Source organism: Pleurodeles waltl, chromosome 1_2 (assembly GCF_031143425.1).
Source record: "Pleurodeles waltl isolate 20211129_DDA chromosome 1_2, aPleWal1.hap1.20221129, whole genome shotgun sequence".
Lineage (NCBI taxonomy): Eukaryota > Metazoa > Chordata > Amphibia > Caudata > Salamandridae > Pleurodeles > Pleurodeles waltl.
This window is the reverse complement of record NC_090437.1, coordinates 1025643670-1025669138: the sequence shown is the minus strand read 5'-3', so window position 1 is coordinate 1025669138 and position 25469 is coordinate 1025643670. Positions and strand designations below refer to the sequence as shown.

At 46.8% G+C, this 25469-nt stretch overlaps 1 protein-coding gene across 2 annotated transcripts in view; it reads left to right on the top strand.

Moving 5' to 3' along the window:
- WDR19 (WD repeat domain 19) overlaps positions 1-25469 on the top strand; it is a 601305-nt gene that overhangs the window by 480556 nt on the left and 95280 nt on the right. For both annotated transcript variants that reach the window (XM_069202086.1, XM_069202080.1), the window contains exons 32-33: positions 3375-3456; positions 21567-21717. In XM_069202086.1, the coding sequence (XP_069058187.1) occupies positions 3375-3456; positions 21567-21717 (233 nt within the window). The remainder of the gene's footprint in view (positions 1-3374; positions 3457-21566; positions 21718-25469) is intronic.

Here is a 25469-nt window from a genome sequence, read left to right as displayed (position 1 = left end):
AGGTTCAAGCTTGAACAACCATCCGCTGTAATTAGGGTTACCTATACCGCGGTGGTGGAAGTCCTTAGTGCCACGGATGTCTCCGTTAAAGGAACTGAGGTATCATTATATTATATGAGACCGAGAGGAACTGGTGGACCCAAAAATTAGAGCCAGACCAAACGCTGGCGGCGCCATGTCGTGTAGGCTCTCATTATCCTAATGAGACTACTGGATTATTGGGCGGCAAGATCGTTCACAGTGTGGGGGACCAAGTCTGACCCACGACGAAGGACCCTTGTCACCCCGAATCCGGGTTGTGCTCCGGCTAACTAGCAGTGCCTTATCTCTCCCAAAGGGAAGAGACAATTGGGCAGCCGCATGACATCTTAGTGCTTCCCAGGGAAGTCGTGGTCACTCAGGTCACAACTAGTTCTCTTGTACAAAGTGTGATCTCATATGTAAATGACAAAGGCAGTTTGAGTTTTAAAGATTGGTTTAATAAAACAACTGCATTTTAGATAACAAGGCGTGAGCCGCAATAACCAGAACCATGCAACACCGTAGGATTGAAATAGTAATGAGGAGAGTGAAACATAAGAATAATGCTATCATAGTGCAACTAGATTACGCTCTCTCTCTAAGTTATATTATGAGCACAGCATGTTAAGCTCTCTAAGCCTGCCTTTCAGGTTCCCCCGGGAGGACATCAACCCTCATACCTGAGCAAAAGCCTGTGATCTGGATCAGCATCTGCAACAGGGCAGTCAGCATCTAGTTGTGGGTTCCTGGTCGAATCTCCCTCTTACGTGTACTGGGACTAGAAAGTGTTTTTATACTATTGATGTGAACTAACACCCCGATGTTCCTGCGTAAGAATGTGTACTGTCTACGAACCATAAAGGCTAAACTTCTACCACGTCTATCGGCAATGTACCAGACTGTATCCTTGACTGAAGCACAGAGTGATTGTTTGAGAACTACAGTGCTGAAGTAGGCTAAACAGTGTGATAGAAGAAAATAAAATAAGACCGTGAAACTTGGTTATTGTAAAATAACAGTGCGAGGCTAAATAAAATGCATCTAGGGCAAAGTGCACAGAGGCCTAATACGTTAAGCAAACGTGCAAAAAGCTACATTAAAAATGGCTACACTACAGGGGGACCCTGTTAGCACTGGAAGTCCACTCCCACTCAGGTCGGTGACAGTGGGTGCAGTGGTGACATCAGGTGGTGTATCTTTGCGGTTCGGATGTTGCAGAGTCCTTTCTTTGGAGTTGGTTGGAGAGCAGGACCGCTGCTAGCGGGAGACTTGAGTCTTTTTTAAGGCAGGCAGTCCTCCCAGGTTTCTGAAGGTTCAGCTGCAGGATGAGGCATCTTTTTGGTGTAGTCTGTCGAGGAGTGCAGACAGGCTGGCGGGGTTGGTACCGGGTTATCTGCTGCTGCTTCTCCTTTTCTGCAGGTACGTCTCTTCGTTGTCCTTTTCTTCATTCTAGGGTTCAGGGGTGCCACCTAAATACTGAATTTAGGGGCATTACAGGGAGTGCTAGGTGGTAGCTAATGGGCTGACCACCTTTAGGGTGACTACACCCTTTCTATGACCACTTCTGCTGGGAAGTGGGTATAGCCCTAACCCTAGGGGCCTAATTCTTTCCAAACAAAGAAGGAGGTATTTCAAAAGTGGTGTCCACTTCAGCTTGTCCACCTTAGGGGTGGGACTAGCATGAAGTGGGAACACCTCCTAATCTGCCTAATTTTCTCACCTGTTCTGCCGCCAAACATGGGGTCAGGGCAGTGGTTGGTCATCTCCGCCATCTGGAGAGACCTGGGTCGCATTACAAAGGCGGATAGGCCTTTGAAGCCTCCCTCCCTGAATGTCCATCCTGCCTGGGTGAGGAGCTAACACCCCCACCCAGTGGAGGCTTTTGCCTCTGGCCCTCGAGAGTACTGGCTCTTACTTTGGGGGCCAGAAACATGTCTAAGGTGGCAGACTGGTCAGGGCCTTAGTCAACGCACTAGTAGCTGGTATGTTTTCAGAAGGCACCTCTAAGGTGCCCTCTGGGTGCATTTATTAATAAATCCCTCACTGGAATCAGTGAGGGTTTATTAATCTGTGATGTTTGATACCAAACATCCCTAGTTTCAGAGAAGCCATCATGTGGCTAAGAAACTCGTAGTGACCAGTGTCCAGCACATGTATTCAAAATGGCTTCCCTGGTCATTTACTGTGTTTGGGAATTGACAAAGACATAGCATGGGCATATCTGCTCATGCAGATATGCCATCACATGTAATATAATACACCCTGCCTTAGGGCTCTAAGGCCTGCTAGAGGGATGGCTTATATATATGTTACAGGCAGTGTTAGGGCAGTTTGTCATGTGCTCAGTAAGGGGTCGCTTAGGGTGACACATTTCATGCTGCAGCCTTTAGGGACCCTCTTTAGTACCCCAAGTCCTAGGTAGCAGGGGTACCATGTACTAGGGACTTATAGAGGGTGCTAAAGGTTTTGCCAATTGTGGAAACAACTGTGCAGTTTTGGGAAAGATATCTGGCACTGGGGACCTGGTTAGCAGGAACCCAGTGGACTTTCTTTCGAAATTACATCAGATACCAGGCAAAATGTGGGGGCTAAGCTTGCCAAAAAGGGTGCTTTCGTAGAGACTGGCAGACCAGTCTAGAGTTGGCAGGCAGAGGTCCCTCAAGGTGATGGGAACAATGCCCTCCATCATCCCATTGTAGTACCTTCTGCCCACCAAACTCAATCTCAGCTCCTATGCAATCTAATTTAGGTAAATCGATTTCCACATATATGCCTAGCACAAACAGTTGGCGCTTCAAGTGGCAGAACATCCTCCAGGTTAGGGTTAAAGTACTGATGTACCTTATCTCTTTGTCTCCATATGAAAAACATTTTATAGGTAAAGTCCTATCTCCTAAATTACCTAAAATATATGGTGTTGGTGGCATTTTTGTCATTCAATTTCAAATTTTTATTCTTTTACCATTAAAGTTAGGTGTGGAATTTGGGTGCGTGTACCTATTGTGAAAGCTGTTAAATGCCAATAGAGTTCATACTTTGTAGTTGTTCCACACATTCCTATTGCACCACCTCACATTCCTAATGGCTTCTCCCATGTGTTATTCCACTGTTCTCATTCCATACCCTGTGCTTACAAAATGAGATTTAGGCTTGAGGAGTATCTCAAATGCTGATTCTGTGAATCATGATTTTGAATTTCTACCATACGTTCAGCTCTTATGTGTAATTTACATCCAAATAATTGAATTAGCCCTAGTGATTTTCACATTTAAAAAAATAGTTTTACCATAATTTATTTTTGTGTGTTGAACTATATTGCAACACTTTGATAAATTGTTATTATTACATTTTAGATTCATGTTAAACGTGGTGATCACATGAAGGGGGCAAGGATGCTAATTCGTGTTGCTAACAACATAAGTAAATTCCCTTCACGTAAGTAAAGAGATGTGCAATATTCTTGTAGGTTTTTTGCTTATAACTGTGTAATGAATCTCTAAAATATGAAACAGTTTTTTGTTCTTGATCATATTTTGTCATTTTTTTCTTTTGTGTGACATGTCAACATTGAGCCTTATCAAACATGGGCCCAAGACTTTTCCTGTCCTATTGCCATATACTATAAAGGACTACGTTTTCTTACAGACCAATTTCAGAAGATATTAACCTATCCATACCCATTGCTTTATCAGAAGGCAGCCCCTTCGTAGTAACACTCAGCCTGACGATTATTCCCATGCACTTATGACACAGTTATGTCTCATTTTCGAGTGGTTCACTTCAAAATGGTCCCTATGTCTGCAACACTGTTCACATGTCATAATACTGCTATGCTCAAATGACATTTGTATGAAGCACAATCAAGATGAAACACTATCCAAAATCTGAAGATATCCATGCTTGACAACTACTGCTCCACACGCATGTACACAAGTACACTAGCACCACTCTGTCACCATATCATGGAGAACTCATATTGACTGATCACCTGTGTTCCATATCCCACGTACTGTGAAATGTTTTTCACACCATTGCCACTCAAGCCCAATGCAGAAATTATATGCTATGACTAAATGTTCCTACAGATATTTTTTTATTTTCTTCTTTTTTGCTTTTATATTTGTCTTATTGTGATGTCTGTGATTTATGTTCATCTTAACTGTTTTATTGTACTATCTTTTCCAAACATTGACTATGTTGAATGTGCTGAAATGATGCAATTGGTTCATTTTGTCTATTTACAATCACTATTTACGCATGTTATCGTATTACTTCAAAATGGGAGTCACCTGTGGTATTCTGGAACCCATAAACAGCCTTGAAAAACAGGCCTGCGCACCTCTCGGGGCGAAACACCTGTTGGCTGGTCACTGTTTTTAAAATCTTGTATCGAGCAAACAACTCTTAAAGATCACCTAGAGTTAAAAGATGCATAAAACACTTACCATAATATGATAACCTATGGAATTTTTGTTTTCAGTATATTCAGAATAATTGAAATTTGCCAATTGGATTTACATGCCAAAAATGACCGTTCTATACCCTTGGTTATTGTTCTTTATTGAAGTGTGGAATTTCAGGGGTATAACCCACCTATAGGTTAGTCCTTTGAGACAACATTGTTATCCATGCCTAGGTGAAGTAGAACCCCTAGATTACTACCATAAACCATAAACGAGATTTATCTCAATATGTAACTAGTACATATTGTGAAGGCTCTGTACATTTACAAAGGTCTCTTTAATTTCAGTGATCATACTAAGGTATTCTAAATCAAGGTTTTCCTAAATGGTGGTTCAAACTGTGGTGCATATTGAATCTCAACAAAGCGTTACATTTAAACTGAATATTATGAGACTATCTACTACCAATCTATGTTGTCTATTCTTAAACACAGTGACAACATAAGACCACCTAGTGAATACTTCATTGCGCACCTGAATATATGGAGAGGTTCCATAGTTTTGAGACCTGCAGGCCTCCTCTGTGATCTACCATGTTGACAGATTCACCTTGTTCCGTAACTGAGGCAACACAACAGGATGTTAGAGGTGATTAGAAAAACTATTGCTTTGAGGTGAAGAAGTGAGGCCTATCATGTCCACTGCCAAAACGTATTCAAAGCTAAGATCCTCATTTCCCCCAGGAAATTAATAGAAAAGGTGGAAAGGCTAAGATCTGATCAGTATGGAAAAACAGTGAAGCCAATGCTCTTTGTAGCATCCCACCTTGCTTTTTCATATAGGACTGTGTTACAGTGCTGTACATTTGTACCACTACCTCAGAATCCTCTGAGCCGACGTTATATTCGAAGTAACTTTTTTCACTCAGGAATTGCTATGATTACCTGGAGTTCTGATGGCATCACTTCACAACTCTTGTTGTTTGCAAATGTTAATAATGGGTACTGCAGATGTCTCACCTCATGAATCTCCCTAGGCACCACAATGGATCTAGGAAATTTAAATAGTGGTCCTGCGCTGGTAGGTAGCACCACAGCTCCAACTTGACTCTAATGTCTCCTTTGATGTGACATCACAGAGCTGCATATGGCACCTCAACAGCACTCTGACACAAGTTCCTTTTTTTTCTACACTTGAAACAGATAAAGATTGACTCTCCGCTGCACTTGTGCTTACAACATTGTATTTGTGGTGCTTTTAAGGGAAAGTGTCACCTACAAAAAGGTCAGGTTGAGATATCTGTTGTTCCTTTTACTCCTAGGGATTCTGACAGAAGCTTTTAGGACATTACTGCCAGTCTATTCTTGACTAATTTGGGCAAGACCACTATTACTGCTTCTCAAGTGGTTTTGGGAACTTGGGCCAATGACTCCTTTCATTGTCTAAGTCTAACAGTTTATGGCCCAATTTGGAGGTGAACATCTCATAGAATTCTACTGGTTTGCCATCCAAATACAGCATCTTATTTATATCTATGGCTCCAATGACCTCCCTCATCTCCTCGGCCATGATGGACTGTTCGAAGGAGATTACTCACTCTTGCAGCAGTATCTCAAACCCTGCCAATTCAAAGGTAATCCTGTGCTATTGTAGCATCTTTATGGGGGCCTGCGTTTAAAAAAGTTTCTGGTAGTCCATAAATATATAGTTTACCTCCATTTGGGAATGCATAATGTCACATAGAGAAGTCAGGCTGGGTCTGATCTATTTTGTTGTCATGGTAATAAAGACAGCACATTACTTGCTTCTTTACTCACAAACTGAGTGTTTTTAATTGTGTTTATTTTATAGGTGAAACAGCACAATCATTTCTGCTGGGTAAATAGAGACTGTCTAATTGCGCACAGACTACTCTTCAGTGTTTCATATCTTTCTCAGCTTTTTCAAGATTTTTCAGGATCACATTTTCTAGTCCTTTTCCCTCCTGATCTTTATCTTTAATGCCTCTCAAACAATGCACTTGTCTCCTACTGAGTTCTAATTTTCCCAGAAATAGTTGTCTATTGCACTCCCCTGTTACAAGGCCAAAATGTTATAAATGATATAAAAGTAAGCCATCTGATAGAGACTTTTAGCTGCAGATTCCTTACCTAAGAATTCCCTGGAGTCAGCTTTGAATCCAGAATTTTTCTGCTGAGCTGTACCCTGCGTGCGCCGTCAGGTGGTGTCATTTGGATCTGCGTGCGTCGTCTGGCTCCGCATGGCGTCGTCAGTGTCATTGGCGCTGTCTGTGATGTCACAGTCTTCTATATAGGCACCACCCGGAGCACGTACGTCAGTTCTTTTCCTTCTGCGCCGGTCCGGATAGAGCTACCCTTTTTTCAATGCTTCGCCGAAAACGTTTTCGATTGTCTGTGTGAATGACTTCGAGGAAGACTGGATTTAAACCGTGTGGCACATGTCATCGCGCAATGTCTGTCACTGATCCGAACCAAGTTTGTCTCTGGTGCCTCGAAAAGGACCACAATGCGAAGTTGTGCTCCGACTGTCGGGCTGTGGCTCTGAAGGTCTTGGGAGAGAGATCTCTCAAACTTCTAGCGGCCCGGCAGCCGTCTTCGTTCGGCGCAACTCCGAGTAGATCACGGTCCCGCTCTAGGAGCAGGTCGCAGCACCACTCCCGGAGCCCCAAGTAATCTTCCTCGCATTCAAGGTCACCGGGGCTTTCAGGTAAGAGGCACAAAAAGAAGAAGTCCAAGGGGACTTCGACTTCCCCACACCTGTTGGCCAAAGAGGCGTACAGGGAACGTTGACGTTCCGAGTACGGCTCCGCGGAGCCATCGCCAGGGTTGACTGTGCGTCTTTCCCCCTTTCCGGGAACCGGAGCGACCCCCGCTCAAATAAAGGAATTTTCCGAGGCTGTGCACCTTGTTTTTGAGTGGGCTGCACCCTAGGGCCCTGTGGGAGTCAGCAGGGGCCCCATCGGATTCGACGCTCTGCTTTGGCCTCGGTGCCGTTGGGGACTCCAGGATCCGATAGTGGATCCGGATCGGCGCTGGGTTCTCACAGTCAACCTCCTCTGGTGCCGGGCCTGACGGCAGCGCTCCCTCCACCACCGCGCTCACTGGTGGTGGTATCCCCATCCTCATTCCGGATGATCCGGTGCCGGAACGGATTCTGACTTCGATGGCGCCGAATAGGCCCAGATCAGTGCCTGAGGCTTATTTAGAACATCCAGGCACAGATGAGGAGTGGGAGGGGTCTGAGGACCATTTGGAATATGGATTGGAGCATGAGGACTAGTATGAGGATCTAGGGGAAGCCAGTGGACTGGATACTTCTCCAGATACTGGCATGCTTTCTCCTCCCGCTGTAGCTACGGTACGGAGGAGGGGGCATCTTATGCCATGGTGGTGCGTAGGGCAACTGTGGTCTTGGACCGAGACTTGCCTACGGTGCCAGTCAGGACTAATCTCCTGACAGAGGTGCTTCAGCCAGGGGTTGCTACATTGGAGGCGATGTTACCCTTCAACGAAGCCCTCACACATGTCCTTCTGGGAACGTGGTCCAAACCCAGCACAGGGGCTCCGGTGAATGGGGCAATTGCCCGCCGCCATAGACCACCTCCAACTGACCCTAGTTTTCTCACCCAACACCCCACCTAGGAGAGCTTGGTGGTCCAAGCCTCCACTTCCTGTAGTGCCTTCCCTTCCGCTCCCACGGATAGGGAATCCAAGAGGCTGGGCCAGCTTGGAAAGAAGTTGTTTTCTTCCTCCAGCCTGGCATTGAGGTTAGTAAAAACCTCTTGCCTATTGGGCCATTTTTCTCATACTTTATGAGATAAGGTGGCACAAGTGCTGCCCCAGGACCCAGAGGGCATACGGGCGATTTCTTCAACAGTGGCCCTCCGACGCCACGCCCGGCGCTGTACCACTGGCTTTTCGGGGGGATGTCCAGTCGAACTTGATGGACATGCCTTTTGATGGCTCACGCCTTTTTGGTGAGAAGGCACACTCTGCCCTTAAGAGGTTCAAGGATTCTCGATCTAAGGCCAGATCCTTGGGCCTCTCAGCGCCGGCTCGTCAGCAGTCTGTCTATCGCTCCTTTTGAGGCTTTGGGAGGGGCGTGGTACCACAGGTTAGCAACCGTCCTCCAGCTTCACAGCATCCCGTGCGAGGACGAGGTTGTGGTACCTTCAGACCCAGAGGGACTAGCCAGAGGTCGGCCACAGCCCAGCCCCCCTTCTACCGCAATGCCCAAGCCCTCCTAGTATGGTTCAGCAAGACCATGTCCTCCCAGTTGGAGGGAGGAATCAGTTTCATCTCCCTCACTGGCGTTCCATAACATCGGACAAATGGGTCTTGCAGATCATACAGAAGGGCTATTCCCTCCCCTTCCAGTCTTTTCCTCCCTCTATTCCTCCGGTAAAAGACTGGCTGATGGAGGATCATTTGATCTTACTCCTCAAGGAAATTATGGCTCTCTTGGCAAAGGGAGCCACAGAAAGGGTCCTGATGTCAGAAGTAGGCAGTGGTTGTTATTCCTGCTACTTTCTGATTCCGAAAAAAACCAAGGGTCTTTGCCCTATCTTGGATTTAAGGGATGTCAATCTCTTCCTCAAAAAGGAGAAATTCAAGATGCTCACTCTTGCTCAAGTCTTGTCTGTCCTAGACCAATGAGACTGGATGGTAGAGTTGGACTTGCAGGATGCGTATTTTCACATCCCCATCCTGCCCGCCCACTGGCGTTACTTGCGGTTCAAGGTGGGCCCCAAGCACTTTCAGTTTACCGTGGTCCCCTTTGGTCTCACTAGTGCCCCTCAGGTGTTCACCAAAGTGATGGCAGTGGTGGCAGCTCATCTGCGCAGGTTAGGGATTTCAGTCTTCCCCTAACTGGACAGCTGGCTGTTGAAGGCTCAGACGCCCCAGGCTCTCTTCACCCACCTTCAGACTATGGCGGACATCCTGCATTCGCTGGGGTTCACTCTAAATGTGCCAAAGTCACACCTGACTCCCTCTCAGAAGCTCCCTTTCATCGAAGCTGTTCTGGACACAGTGCAGTTTCGGGCCTATCCTCTCAAAAAGCGAGTCCGGGATACTCAGGTTATGGTACTGATGTTTCGGCCTCTATCCTGGATTTCGTTGAGGCAGACTCCGAGGCTGTTGGTACTCATGGCTTCCTGCATCCTATTAGTCAAACATGGCAGATGAGGGATCTGCAGTGGGACATGAAGTTCCAATGGGCACAGCATCAGGGAAATCTTACCTACATGGTTCAGATCTCAGAGGGAACTGCAGAAGACCTGCAGTTGTGGTTAGTGAACTGTGATTGGGTCAAAGGCAGACTCCTCTCCCTTCCCCAACCTGATCTCACGATAGTGACAGATGCACCACTCCTGGGATGGGGCGGCCATCTAGGAGAGGCGGAGATCAGAGGTCCGTGGTCTCCGTCGGAATCCGGGCTTCGTATCAACTTGTTGGAACTTCGGGCGATCCGGCTAGCATTAAAGGCATTTCTTCCTTTTGTGAAAGGGAAGATAGTGCAGGTGTTCACGGACAACACTACCGCAATGTGGTACTGCAACAAGCACGGCAGTGTAGGGTATTGGACTCTTTGTCAAGAGGCTCTACATCTCTGGACATGGCTGGAACACCAGGGCATAATCCTGGTGGTTCAGCACCTGGCAGGTTCTCTGAACGCCGGAGTGGACATACTCAGCCGGCGATGCTTAGCAGATCACGAATGGTGTCTCTATTCGGAGGTGGTGCAAGGACTCTTTCAGCAGTAGGGAGAGCCTTGGTTAGATCTGTTTGCCTCTGAAAAGAACGCGCAATGTCAGCAGTATTGCGTGTTGGAGTTTCGAAGGCTGCTATCACTAGGTGACGCTTTTCGTTGCGAGTGTAGTTCAGGCCTCCTGTACGCCTTTCTGCCTATACCACTTCTGCCCAGAGTTCTCAAGAAAATCAAGAACAACCGGGCCCAAGTAATCCTAGTGGCTCCAGATTGGGCACATGGAGTCTGGTATTCAGAGCTTCTCAAAATGAGCATCAATCCTCCAATCATGTTGCCTCTTCGGGAGGATCTTCTGTCACAGCAGCAGGTTCTCCACCCGAACCTGTCAACTCTGCGGCTTCATGCGTGGAGAATGAGCGGCTGCAGTTGATGGTTTATGACCTCCCTCTCGAAGTCTGTAATGTCATTCTGTCAGCCCGGCGTCCCTCTACCAAGACGATTTACGCCTGCCGTTGGAAGCGTTTTGTATTATATTGTACAGAGAGGTCTATTGATCCTGTTTCTTCTTCTCTTTCTAATATCCTTCTTTTCATTCTGACACTCACCCAACAGGTTGCCTCCTTAGTGACTCTTAAGGGCTATCCTTCTGCATGTTCGGCTTTTCTTCAACTGCCTGATCAACAGTCTTTGTTTAAGTCTCCTATTGTACAGAGATTCTTAAAAGGGCTTGTACATATGTTTACACCTACCCTTTTTGTTATGCCCCAGTGGGACCTTAATCTGGTGCTCACTTTTTTTATGTGTGCTCCTTTTGAGCCTTTATGTAATTGTCCTCCCCGGCTGCTCACCATCAAAACAACCTTCTTAGTGGCGATCACATCTGCCAGGAGGGTACGTGAGATGCAGGCTTTATCATCAAAACCGCCGTATCTGACGGTATATCTTGATAAGATAGTCCTCAGAACTTGTGGTGACCCCTTTCCATCTGGGTCAGAACATCACCCTGCCCACTTTCTTTGCTCCACAGCATCGCTCTAAAGAAGAGGAGCATCTCCACCGTCTGGACCCAAAAAGAACATTGTCTTTCTACCTTGACCACACAAAAGGGTTCTGAGTGGATGACCAACTCTTTGAGGGGTACATTGGTGCAAAGAAGGGTCGGGCAGTTCAGAAACAAACCATTTAGATCTGGGCTGTTCTCTGTATTAAAATCTGCTACGCACTGGCTAAGAAGCAGCCTCCTGAGGGCTTGAGAGCTCACTCTACAAGGGGGAAAGCTGCTACCACGGCGTTAGCTCAAGGCGTACCGGTCCTAAACATCTGCCAGGCGGTGACTTGGGCTTCCTTGCACACGTCCGCAAGGCACTACTGCCTGGATAGCCAGGTGAGGAGAGATGGGCATTTTGCTCGCTTGGTCCTACAGGACTTTCTTGTATGAATGATATGTCCGCAGCCCACCGCCAGGAGGTTATGGCTTGGGTATCTATTCTAAGGTAAGGAATCTGCAGCTAGCATCTCTATCAGATGAACAAGTTACTTACCTTTGGTAACAAATTATCTGGTAGAGACTCTATCTATCTGCAGATTCCTTACACCCACCCATGCCTCCCCGCTCTGTGGATATATCATGTATTTTCAGATTTTTATCCTTTTTAGGGCATGTCATTTCGCACAGAGAAAGTTGGTGTAAGGAAATGGCTCCCTGTTGCAGTTACCCCCCACTTTTTGCCTGACACTGATGCTGACTTGACTGAGAAGTGTGCTGGGACCCTGCTAACCAGGCCCCAGCACCAGTGTTCTTTCACCTAAAATGTACCATTGTTTCCACAATTGGCACACCCCTGGCACACAGATAAGTCCCTTGTAAAAGGTACCAGTGGTACCAGTGGTACCAAGGGCCCTGTGACAAGGGAAGGTCCCTAAGGGCTGCAGCATATGTTGTTCCACCATAAGGGACCCCTCACTTAACACATGCACACTGCCATTGCAGATTGTGGCCCTCATTCTGACCCTGGCGGATACAATCCGCCAGGGCCAAGGGGCGCGGGAGCACCGCCGACAGGCCGGCGGTGCCCCTAAGGGCATTCTGACCGCGGCGCTAACGCCGCGGTCAGACAGGGAAAACTGGCGGTCTCCCACCAGTTTCCCGCTGCCCTGGGGAATCCTCCATGGCGGCGCAGCATGCTGCGCCGCCATGGGGATTCCGACCCCCTTCCCGCCGGCCTGGCTCTGGCGGTTCTTACCGCCAGAACCTGGCCGGCGGGAACGGGCGTCTTGGGGCCCCTGGGGGCCCCTGCAGTGCCCATGCCCATGGCATGGGCACTGCAGGGGCCCCCTAACAGGGCCCAACTAGGCTTTTCAGTGTCTGCGATGCAGACACTGAAAAGCGCGACGGGTGCTGCTGCACCCGTCGCACGCCTTCCACTCCGCCGGCTCGATTCCGAGCCGGCTTCCTTGTGGAAGGCGCTTTCCCGCTGGGCCGGCGGGCGATCTGATTCAGATCGCCCGCCGGCCCAGCGGGAAAGTCAGAATACCCCTCGCGGTCTATTGACCGCGGGGCGGTATTCAGGCGGCTTCCGACGGGCGGGCGGCAACCGCCGCCCGCCTAGGTCGGAATGACCACCTGTGTGTGCTGGTGGGGAGAAAAAGGCAAAGTCGACATGGCATCCCCCTCAGGATGCCATGCACACAAAATACTGCCTGTGGCATAGGTAAGTCACCCCTCTAGCAGGCCTTACAGCCCTAAGGCAGGGTGCACTATACCACAGGTGAGGGCATAGCTGCATGAGCAATATGCCCCTACAGTGTCTAAGTCTATTCTTAGACATTGTAAGTACAGTTGTGGCCATATTAAGTATATGGTCTGGGAGTTTGTCAAAACAAACTCCATAGCTCGATAATGGCTACACTGAATACTGGGAAGTTTGGTATCAAACTTCTCAGAATAATAAACCCACACTGATGCCACTGTTGGATTTATTAAAAAATGCACACAGAGGTCATCTTAGAGATGCCCCTTGTATTTTACCCAGTTGTTCATTGCAGGACTGACTGGTCTGTGCCAGCCTGCTGCTGAGAGACGAGTTTCTGACCCCATTTGGTGAGGCCCTTTGTGCTCTCTGAGGACAGAAACCAAAGCCTGCTCTGGATGGAGGTGCTTCACACCTTCCCACTGCAGGAACTGTAACACCTAGCAGTGAGCCTCAAAGGCTCAGGCTTCGTGTTACAATGCCCCATGGCACTCCAGCTAGTGGAGATGCCCGCCCCCCTGGACACAGCCCCCACTTTTGGTGGCAAGTCCAGGTGAGATAATGAGAAAAACAAGGAGGAGTCACCCACCAGTCAGGACAGCCCCTAAAGTGTCCTGAGCTGAGGTGACCCCTGCCTTTAGAAATCCTCCATCTTGATTTTGGAGGATTCCCCCAATAGGAATAGGGATCTGCCCCCCTCCCCTCAGGGAGGAGGCACAAAGAGGGTGTAGCCACCCTCAAGGACAGTAGCCATTGGCTACTGCCCTCCTGACCTAAACACACCTCTAAATCTAGTATTTAGGAGCACCCCAGATCCCAGGAAATCATATTCCTGCAACCTAAAGAAGAAGAAGAAGGACTGCTGACCTGAAGCCCTGCAGTGAAGACGGAGATGACAACTGATTTGGCCCTAGCCCCACCCGCCTGTCTCCCTACTTCGAAGAAAACTGCAACAGTGACGCATCCCACAGGGTCCAGCGACCTCTGAAGCCTCAGAGGACTACCCTGCATCTAAAGGACCAAGAAGCTCCCGAGAACAGCGGCCCTGTTCAAGAAACTGCAACTTTTGGAAACAAAGAAGCAACTTTTAAAGACCACACGTTTCCTGCCGGAAGCGTGAGACTTTCCACTCTGCACCCGACGCCCCCGGCTCGACCTGCGGAAAACTAACACTACAGGGAGGACTCCCCGGCAACTGCGAGCCTGTGAAAAGTCAGAGTTGACCCCCCTGAGCCCCCACAGCGACGCCTGCAGAGGAAATCCAGAGGCTCCCCCTGACCGTGACTGCCTGCTTCAAGGAACCCGACGCCTGGAAACCACCCTGCACCCGCAGCCCCCAGAACCTGAAGGAACCGAACTCCAGTGCAGGAGTGACCCCCAGGCGACCCTCTGCCTAGCCCAGGTGGTGGCTGCCCCGAGGAGCCCCCCCCCCCTGTGCCTGCCTGCATCGCTGAAGAGACCCCTGGGTCTCCCCATTGATTCCTATTGAAAACCCGACGCCTGTTTGCACTCTGCACCCGGTCGCCCATGTGCCGCTGAGGGTGTACTTTCTGTGCCTGCTTGTGTCCCCCCCCCGGTGCCCTACAAAACCCCCCTGGTCTGCCCTCCGAAGTCGGGGGTACTTACCTGCTGGCAGACTGGAACCGGGGCACCCCTATTTCCATTGAAGCCTATGTGTTTTGGGCACCACTTTGACCTCTGTAACTGACCAGCCCTGAGCTGCTGGTGTGGTAACTTTGGGGTTGCCTTCAACCCCCAACGGTGGGCTACCTTGGACCCAACTTTGAACCCTGTAAGTGTTTTACTTACCTGTGAACTTAACATTTACTTACCTCCCTCAGGAACTGTTGATTTTTGCAGTGTCCACTTTTAAAATAGCTTATTGCCATTTTTGCCAAGACTGTACATGCTATTGTGATTATTCAAAGTTCCTAAGATACCTGAGTGAAATACCTTTCATTTAAAATATTGATTGTAAATCTTGAACCTGTGGTTCTTAAAATAAACTAAGAAAATATATTTTTCTATATAAAAACCTATTGGCCTGGAATTGTCTGAGTGTGTGTTCCTCATTTATTGCCTGTGTGTGTACAACAAGTGCTTAACACTACCCTCTGATAAGCCTACTGCTCGACCACACTACCACAAAATAGAGCATTAGAATTATCTCTTTTTGCCACTATCTTACCTCTAAGGGGAACCCTTGGACTCTGTGCATGCTATTTCTTACTTTGAAATAGTACATACACAGCCAACTTCCTACAGGGGTGACTCCTCCTTGTTTTTCTCGTTATCTCCTCCAGCCTTGCCGCCAAAATTAGGGGCAGTGTCCGGAGGGGCGGGCATCTCCACTAGCTGGATGCCCTGTGGCGCTGTAACAAAGGGGGTGAGCCTTTGAGGCCTTACAGCCCTAAGGCAGGGTGCACTATACCACAGGTGAGGGCATAGTTGCCTGAGCACTATGCCCCTACAGTATCTAAGCCAAACCTTAGACATTATAAGTGCAGGGTAGCCATAAAGAGTATATGTTCTGGGAGTCTGTCAATTACGAACTGATGCCAGTGTGGAATTTATTGTGAAATACACCCAGAGGGCATCTTAGAGATGCCGCCTGAATACCAGTCCGACTCAGAGTGCTAGGCTGACCAGTTTCTGCCAGCCTGCTACAACCAGACAAGTTTCTGGCCACATGGGGTGAGTGCCTTTGTCACTCTGTGGCCAGGAACAAAGCCTGCACTGGTTGGAGGTGCTTCTCACATCCCCCTGCAGGAACTGTAACACCTGGCAGTGAGCCTCAAAGGCTCCTGCCTGTTGTTACAGCAGCCCAGGACATCCCAGCTAGTGGAGATGCCCGTCCCTCCGGACACAGACCTCATTTTTGGCGGCAGGTCTGGAGGAGATAATGAGAAAAACAAGGAGGAGTCACCTACCAATCAGGGCAGCCCCTAAGGTGCCCTGAGCTGAGGTGACCCCTGCCTTTAGAAATCCTCCATCCTGAGTTTGGAGGATTCCCCCAATAAGAATAGGGATGTGCCTCCCTCCCCTCAGGGAGGAGGCACAAAGAGGGTGTAGCCACCCTCAAGGACAGTAGCCATTGGCTACTGCTCCCCAGACCTAAACACACCCCTAAATTCAGTATTTAGGGGAGACCCTGAACCTAGGAAATCAGATTCCTGCAACCTGAAGAAAGAAGGACTGCTGACCTGAAAGCCCCGCAGAGACGACAGAGACACCTACTGACTTGGCCCCAGCCCTACCGGCCTGTCTCCAGACTCAAAGAACCTGCACAGCGATGCATCAAGCGGGACCAGCGACCTCTGAGGACTCAGAGGACTGCCCTGCACCTAAAGGACCAAGAAACTCCAGAGAACAGCTGCACTTTTCAGAAACTACAACAACTTTGAAACAACTTTAAAGAGACTCTCACTTCCCGCCAGAAGCGTGAGTCTTCACACTCTGTTGTCCTAGACTTGAGCTGAGGGCATCGGGTGCAAACACCACAGAGAGGACTCCCAGGTGACTCCAATGACGTGGACACCCTGAGTCGACCCACTTGCACCTCCACAACCACACCTGCAGAGATGATCCAGAGGCTTCCCCGGACCCCGACTGCCTGGTAACAAAGGAACCCGACGCCTGGACCAAGAACTGCACCCGCAGCCCCCAGGACCGAGAGGAACCACCTACCAGTGCAGGAGTGACCAGCAGACGGCCCTCATCCTAGCCCAGTCAGTGGCTGGCCCGAGAAGCCCTCCTGTGCCCTGCATGCATTGCCTAAGTGACCCCGGGTCCCTCCATTGCTTTCTATAGCAAACCCAATGCCTACTTTGCCTACTACACCCAGCCACCCCTGTGCCGCTGAGGGTGTGTTTTGTGGGCTTGTGTTTCCCCCCCGTGCTCTACAAAACCCCCTTGGTCTGCTCCCCGAGGACGCAGCTACTTACCTGTAAGCAGACTACGACTGGAGCACCCCTGTTCTTCATAGGCGCCTATGTGTTTTGGACCCTCCTTTGACCTCTGCACCTGACCGGCCCTGTGTTGCTGGTGCTGTGGCTTTAGTGTTGCCTTGAACCCCCACTGTGGGCTGCCTATGCCCAGGAGACTGACTTTGTAAGTGCTTTACTTACCTGAGAAACCTAACCAAACTTACCGCCCCCAGGAACTGTTGATTTTTGCAGTGTCTACTTTTAAAATAGCTTATTGCCATTTTAACCAAAACTGTGTGTACTACTGTTTTAAATCAAAGTTCTATACTTACCTGTGTGAAGTACCTTGCATTTTATGTACTTACCTCAAATCTTGAACCTTGTGGTTCTAAAATAAATTAAGAAAATATATTTTTCTATATAAAACCTACTGGCCTGGAATTAAGTCTTTGAGTGTGTGTTCCTCATTTATTGTCTGTGTGTGTACAACAAATGCGCAACACTACCCTCTGGTAAGCCTACTGCTCGACCACACTACCACAAAAAAGAGCATTAGTATTATCCAATTTTACCACTATCAACCTCTAAGGGGAACCCTTGGACTCTGTGCACACTATATCTCACTTTAAGATAGTATATACAGAGCCAACTTCCTACAACCTACTAACTAAAATCAATAAAATAATGTCAGCTTAGGCAGTAAGGGGGCATGTCAATGTCTGCTTATTCAATAAGAAGACATGATAGTAACTTTCTACGCATGTCTTGAAAACTTCACACTCTCTATGAAAGAGATAAGAGTCTGAAGTTAGGTGTAGAATGAAAACAGAATAGCCTTATAAAGCTAAAACAGGGAACTAGAGGAACTTGAATGGAAACTGTAACAGTGTTTACGACAGCCCCTCTTTCACCACTAAATTCCCTGACTACTGTTCTGTCATCAACGCCAGTACCGATACCATCAATATGCGAGTTTAGGATCCACTTTTAGATTTAACCTAGGAACAAGGCTTTCATAATGAGAAGGGCAGGAGTTAGGTGGGCATCCTTCTCTCCTATTCAGACTCTGATGAAGGTACCATTTTGCATTTCTAAAGTGTCTGCAATGCAAATACTTTTACTGCGGTCCCTTATGAGGACATTCCTTCTTTTAAGACAGTGCTATTCAAAGTGGCTAATGTCCTTCACTGCCTAAGCCAGTTGCACAGGTAAATGCTAACCTACTTACAGAAATCGTCCAGCCCATTTCCTCCAAATCTGAATCCCATATTGCTTTTTAATGAGGCTCTCCTAAAACCCTATCATATCTGTTTGGGTTAAGCTACCATCGACCTAGGCCACAGCTTGGTTGCTCATTATCATCGCCCTATTCTCAAACATTTCTGTCCTTTCATCCTTTGCCTGAGTGTCTGATACTTCGGGCTACTTGTTGCTCCAACGTTAATACTGGTTCATTTCCCTCTTCCTCCAACAGAGAGTCACAGTGGATCAAGGCAGTGGGAAAGAAATAGTTCTCATGAGAGAGCCAGTATCTTTGCCCATCCAATAAACAAGATGGAACCGCAGCACTCAATGTAGTTTCAATATAGTACAATCAATAATGAAAACGTCACAGATGTTCCAGTCTGATCCAGTCTCCTTAATTTATGAATCCAATATTATTCTTATACCTTCAATTGGTATCATCAGTTTCAATCAAGGAAGACCAGTCTTTCATAAAACAACTCACCGACAGCCAACACATGTTTCATCACAACATGTGACTTTTTAAAGGCAACAAGTAGCAAAAATATACTGTAGACAGCAAAATGCAACATCCACATTTAAGTAGATGAAATAAAGTTCTTAGAAATGTGTTATAGTGATGAATTGTCCAGAAGACCACTTATTGTTAGTCCAAAGAAGCAAATAGTTTCAAGCATCCAAAGCCTTAATACAGGAATACTTAAAATGTGACCAAGGACCATGAGAAGTCCCAATCCACGTAAAGCCGGATCAGCTTGCGATATAGCCACGTCGTGGGAGTCACCCATCTGCCCATCCAATGGCACACACCTGTTGGTGTGCTACTCCTATGCTTTTTGGGAGTTGGAGCTGATGGTGTGCCTCCTTCTACTGGAACATACGAGAAGACACTTAGATGAAGTAGTTCATGATGTATTTGGGGCTGCAAAGCAAATTCTTAGATCTGGTCTTAACTTACTGGATTTGGTAGCCAAGTTTATGGGTTTCTCTGTGGTCATTCATAGAAACGGGTGGATGTTCTCCATTGCTCTACCTTCTACTTCTACGTTGGCACTCCATCAACGCGTTCCACTGACTTCTTTGTATCGTACATGGAGATTCCCCCTCACTTTTCAGAACTCTGTACACTTAACTGCATTTTTTCTGTAAATCTGCCACACATGACACATCTTCTATAAGACTGCTTTTGCTCCTTGGGTAAGATGCAATAGAAAGGGTTCCTGAGTTTGAGAATTCCTTCTTCCTAGGGCAGTCTTTATGTATTTGTTATGGCACAGATATCTTTAGCCCTGAAGTCTGGAGTTTCTCTAATTCAACCTGCAGAATGTGGTTTATTCAGACTCTCAAACAGGTTTTGTGTTCTGTAGTAGGTTTTACTGGTTTTCAACTTGCACTTCTGCCGATTGGCTTAGCTTCAGCACGTCATGCAGATTATGTTGGTTATGATAGTCAATATTAGTGAATCAGGGAAAGACTAATTTACCTGTCTCATGTACTACTAAATACAGGTGGCGGGTCCCCATGACTGAGAACGATTTCCACGCTGAGAATGGTCATTTTGTGTTTGGGGATCTTCTCTTCACTTGCTTTCATGTCTTCACCGTAAGCTTCTACACCGCCCCTCTTAAGGATGACGGGGCTGCTGTTGGATGCCTTACAAATTGCCAATTTTCCCAGGATTTGTTAGGATGTGCTCCTAACCATACTTCCGGGACTGAACCATAAACTTGCTGACCAGAAGAAGGTAGATGATTTTTTTTGCGTCATCTGACCGACTATTGTCATCTTCTGAAGGAAGTTCAGCTTATACTTTACATTGGAATGTCATCACAGTTTCTACTGTGAGATTTTTCCCTCTTGGGTGGAATTTTCACTCTAATATCATGCCTTGTCTCATTCTTTCATGTATTCACATTCACAGGAAAACTCATCAAAATGGTGAATTTTGATCCTAATTGCAATAAGACAACAGGAAAAGAGTTGGCCCAAAGGACCTGTTAGAGTTCTGTTTGTCTTCCACTTCCATTCATGATGGATCTCCTTTTATTTGAGAGGGATAGGTACTTCAAACAAATGTACAGACATGGCTGCTTCATTACAGGTACAAGGCTGAGACTACCTGAGCCATCTACATTGTCCCTTAGGTGATGAAATTATATTGGCTGACTATGACTATAGTGGGATGCAGGATTTGTTTTGTGTGATGTACCAAATAGGGGTTGATTCTTCTTTTTGCTGGTATGTTTCATGTAACCTTTGGCAAGGGTTTACTTTTGTTCCCCTGATGAGTCATCCTTTTTTCCTTGACGAGAGTGACTATCAGGCCACAATGGGGCCAGATTGATCCTCGTTTCTGATGGGTTGTTGATGTGAACCAAAGCAGAGTTGGATTTATTATTGTTCTGCTTTATGACTTTATATTTTCTGGATACCATGTCTGTTTGACATGTTTCAGGGTTACTGGTTTAGTCTGTACAGCAGCGATTTTCTTCATTTAGACTGACATGTTGGTTCTTCTAACCTTTGCTTAGTTTCCTTTTCTAGAGCTCTTTTAGCTGCAGCCTCATCCCAAGGAGGAAAGGAGACTGGACTTCCTACACCTTTTCTGAATTCTAAGTATTATATCCTTTGATCTTGACAATTTTATGGCTGGCTAATCTTTGTTGCATACATTAGTTCCATGAGGGCACTGTGGCCCAGAAGCACACTTTTGTCCTGCTCCATTATTGGAGGCAAAACCAGTTTCTTTGGCACTGTCAAGAAGTGTCCCTGGCTTGCCACGTTAGTATCTGGGCCTTAGGAATGCAAAGGCACACACTTGATGAGCCCATGTGGCAAGGTTTTTGTAACTAAATTAGTTTTGATTCGTGGGATAAGGAATTAGTAGAATTATGCATTTTAAGAATAAGTTACTTACCTTTGGTAAAGGTCATTTGGTGTGCTTACTCTCTATGCCTGCTGATTCCCCAACGGACCATCCAACTCTCTTTTCTGAGAGAGTGTTCTTGCATGTTTTATAAGGCTCCAAGTTAGGTTCCTACAATCCATTCCTGCCAGCTTCTTCAGTCTTGTTTCCTCCTATTGCTGCACAAAAAAATCTATGGATAACTGACATCATAGTGCCGGAACTGTACCATAAACAGCTCATTGACATCACATATGCCGCACTGCAGTAGATCGTGAAATGTGGTATCAACTTAACACCCAGGAGAGCTATTTTAATTTTCCCAATCCTTTCTGACGGCTTGGGAGATTCATAAAGTGAGGAATCTGTGGGTGGAGTACTCACCAGAAAGAATACTGAACGTAAATAACCTTTTCTTCTGGCAGCTAAAGTCTGTCAGAGTGAAGAATCGTAAATGATTAATGGTAACATTACCACCACTTAGTCCTAACAATTAATGTCTGTTCTGCAGTAAGTTATTTGCTTAACTTTCTATACAATGAAAATTTTAAATAACATTTGATATTTTCTTTTTTGCTGCATGCAGATATTGTCCCAATCCTTACCTCCACAGTAATTGAATGTCACAGAGCAGGATTGAGAAACTCTTCCTTCAGTTTTGCTGCAATGTTAATGAGACCTGAATACCGCAATAAAATAGACACAAAATACAAAAAAAAGATAGAGGCAATGGTCAGGTAAACAGAACTTTGTATGTGTTTTCTATAATGTAATGTTGTCCTTGTTATTGTGTGGGTGTGCATGAATGATTCAAAAAGTTTTTTGTTTGTTTGTTTTTTGTTTTTAAAAAGGATCACTGCTACTCAACCAAAAATGAAAACGTCTCAGCGTATGTCACAAAGATTCCTAGTTTTCAAAGAATGTTGAGGTTGTACTAGTAATAGATTGTTCTCTGTGGTATCTGCATGGAGCAGGCGCCAAAAGAAAACCTACTACTTCACTGGAGGGGAGGTGTGCTGGAGGAAGGTGACATGATAATGAGTGGGAATACTTTTCAACCTAGCCCAGAGGTAAGTAACAGGTCCTTGAAAAAAATAAATATGGTAGGGTTATCAATATGACATGGATAATAAGGCATTCCACTACCTTTCTCCCTTATGCTGTCTTCCATTGAGCTAATTGTATCTCCTGTAGGAGTCTGAACAAGAATTATATGTGGCTTAAAGCCTACTCTTAAAATTCTTAGACTGATTAGACGAGATCACATAAATTGATGGTCTTTATGAATTAGCAAAACAGAAACACATAAGCTCTCATGAGCAGGAAAATATGTTAATGGCTGTGACTGAATAAGCCTTGGGCAAGTGTAGTGTGACCATGCTATGGAGGTGAAGATAAGGGGTGCTGCCAGAACATCTGACCATGGTAGCGCCCTTCATTTTTCTTCTCTGTATACCTTTGCGGCTTAGGTGCAGGGCAAACAAGGAGAGGACATACCTAGGGGAGATGGCAGCTGTAATGGCAGTGGCCACTTGCATTGTTGTCTCAGTGAATAGAGATATTGGGAAATTCCACATCTGCTGGGTGAGGAAAACTGAGGTGGATGCTCCGAGGAAGAATAGCAAAAGTCTCACTCATGGCCCATAAACCACTTAGGAGCCAAAGAGAAGATGGAGAACAGCTTTTCTAACGGATACATCTTCCTGCAGATTCCTTACCTTATGAATACTCCTTCCAGGCTTCAGACAAGCCTAGCAAACTTTTTTTTCTCAGCAATAAGTTTCCAGCGCTGTCACGTGGTGCCACGTCACTTCACATGCGACTGCACTTCTAGATCAGACATCATCTTAATATATAAGGCACGAGTGCGCTGGCTTTTAGTTCCTGTCTTTCAGCACCTCATCAGTGCTGTCCACAGCTCTTTAGTGATGTCTCAGTGACAAAATTCTCAACTATCAAAAGCAACTATGTTGTGTCATCAGGCTTCAAGAAGAAGGTGCCCCTTTCAGATTCCATTGATGACTGTATGTGATATCCGATGTCACGACACAATGCCTTGACCTGCAACTCCCACATGCCATTACGGAGTGGGAGGCCAAATCATATTTGGCTAAGGCCCTCAGTAAGTACCCCAAGTGTATTCTCTGACCCAAAGGTAAGTCAAATTCCAAGGAAAATTACCCTGAGAAATCTTCCCACAAACAGCATCATAGGAAGGGGAAGTCCTTTTCCCAGGACTGTTCGGAGTCTTGCCCCCATTTGTTGACATTGCACTCCTCCTGGGCATCTGCTGAATCTCCAGCTCCTAGGACGTCAGGGTCAGAGTTCTCCGGGCCTTCAGCCAACCCCATTCAGGTTGACGCTCTCTGGCTAGCAATGCTTGATCTTTTTAGGAAGGCCCAGCACACACTGGGCTACCCCTGGGTGGTGGATTGTGTAGGAGCAATTGTGGGGTGGCGGAGTGTTCATTTGGGTTTGGTGGTTACAGCACTCTAATCCTGTTGGTGCACCCTCACGGGCTCAGTCCCACACCCAGAAGCCACTAACGGACACGCGCTATGTCTGTGGTGACACCCTCCATGGAGTTTTCTCCAGTGCTGGCACAAAGTTGTTAGGATAAATTATCTCTGTGGCTAATTTCAACAATGAATCATTATCTGAGTACCTTTCCAGGGCCCAAACGTTTGTCTGCTTATGGGAAAGTCTTGGTTCAGATGCTGGCCTTCACCTTGACTTACAGAATGCCAGCAGCCTAGATATTTCTCCAGAAGGGGACATTCCTTACCCCTCTGACTTGTCTCGAAGGAGGTCATGTCTTTCACAACAGTTGTTTGGAAGGCAATAGAGGCCTTGAAACTTACTTTGCCTTCTACGGAAGTGACAAACCTTTTTGTCGAAGTCTTGGAACCCTCCACAATTAGCTCAGAGCCCTGGCTCCCATTTAGCTAGACTGTCCTAGACCCTATAATGGCTGCCTGAATAAACCCTTTTAGGTTCTAGGAAATTGTAGGCAGATCACAAGACGCCAATTCTCTGCCCCAGAGACTCACACATTTGTTTTGTCCTCCCACCTGTCACTGAAGGGTGTGGTGGTTCAGGCATCATCCTCAATACAGAACACAAATGCCTTTCCTATGGCTTCTCTGGATAGAGGCTGTAAGAAAGTAGATGCAATGTTTTGCTTCCTGCAGTTTGATGCTACACACATCTAGTCCCATTGGCTTTTTGGGATGCAATTCCCTTGCTGTGGCATAACCCACAATCATCAGCCTTGCAGAGCACATGAAGAAGCCTTTCTCGGACCTTGTGAGTGTCAGTGCACCAAAGTGAATCTGAAAATATGGCTTTGACTCTGCAGATACCATTGTCAGGTCTGTGGGCATGACTGTCTCGTTGTCACAAATTGAGGGGCTATCACAACAGACCATTGGTTTGTCCTAGTGACCTGCTAAGAGCCTTCCCTTCCTGTCCTTCCCACTAAACCACCTCTGTTCCTTCAGGTTTTGCTTGCTGACTCAAGGGGCCATACAAATGGTGCCTCCAGAAGAAAGGACAATGAGATTTTATTCCCTTTACTCCTTAGCCTCCAGGAAGGACGGTGACTTGAGTCATGTCCTGAACCTCTGGCTTTTGAATCCATTCATCTTGCAGGACCAGTTTAAGATGGGGTCCCTGAGCCGTGTTCAGGTGGCCTTGAACTCAAGACCTTCAGTGCATTTATTTCCATGTACCACTTCGCCCACCCACAGTCTAGGCTTGAGGCTCACAGTCTGATCCCAGCACTATTAGTTTGTGGTCCTCGTGTTCAGATGAATGACAGCACCATCGGATTTAATAAAGGTGCTAGCGGTCATAGCAGCTTCATTGCGGACGTTGGTAGTCCATGCATTTCCATATTTACATCACTGGCTAGTGAAGGCTGATCCTGGTAAATGTCAGCAGAGGATGGTTCGCCTCCTCTTAACCCAAGCTTTACCATCAATGTCCAGAAGTCTCACCTCATTCCCACAGAGAGGCTGCTTTTATTGGGGTGGTGCTTGGCACAGCACTTATGAAAGTCTTCCCTCCTCTTCAGAATATTATGGATATTCAGGCGATGATCCCAATGCATATTTCTCAAGCTTGTATCTAGGTCTGGTCTTGCACCTGTTAGGTCTCATTCATCTTGTAGGTTCCCCACGCCAGATGGTGGCTGAGAGCCCTCCAGTGTTGTCTGAGAAGGCAGTGAAGCATCAAGGAATTATTTTGCTGAGGTGCAGATTTTCCAGTCAGTGCATCAGGATTTACACTAGTGGATGAACCCCTTCAACCTGCTAAGGGATCGCCCATTTAGTCCTCTGCAGGATCATTCTACTGTGGCTACAGATGTCTCCTTACTGGACTGGGATGCTTATGTATGCAGATTCTGTCATATGGCATCAACAATGGCCATTATCTGGGCGGACAGGGTAGTGTAACGTTCCAGACCCTTTCTTAGGAAACAATTCAG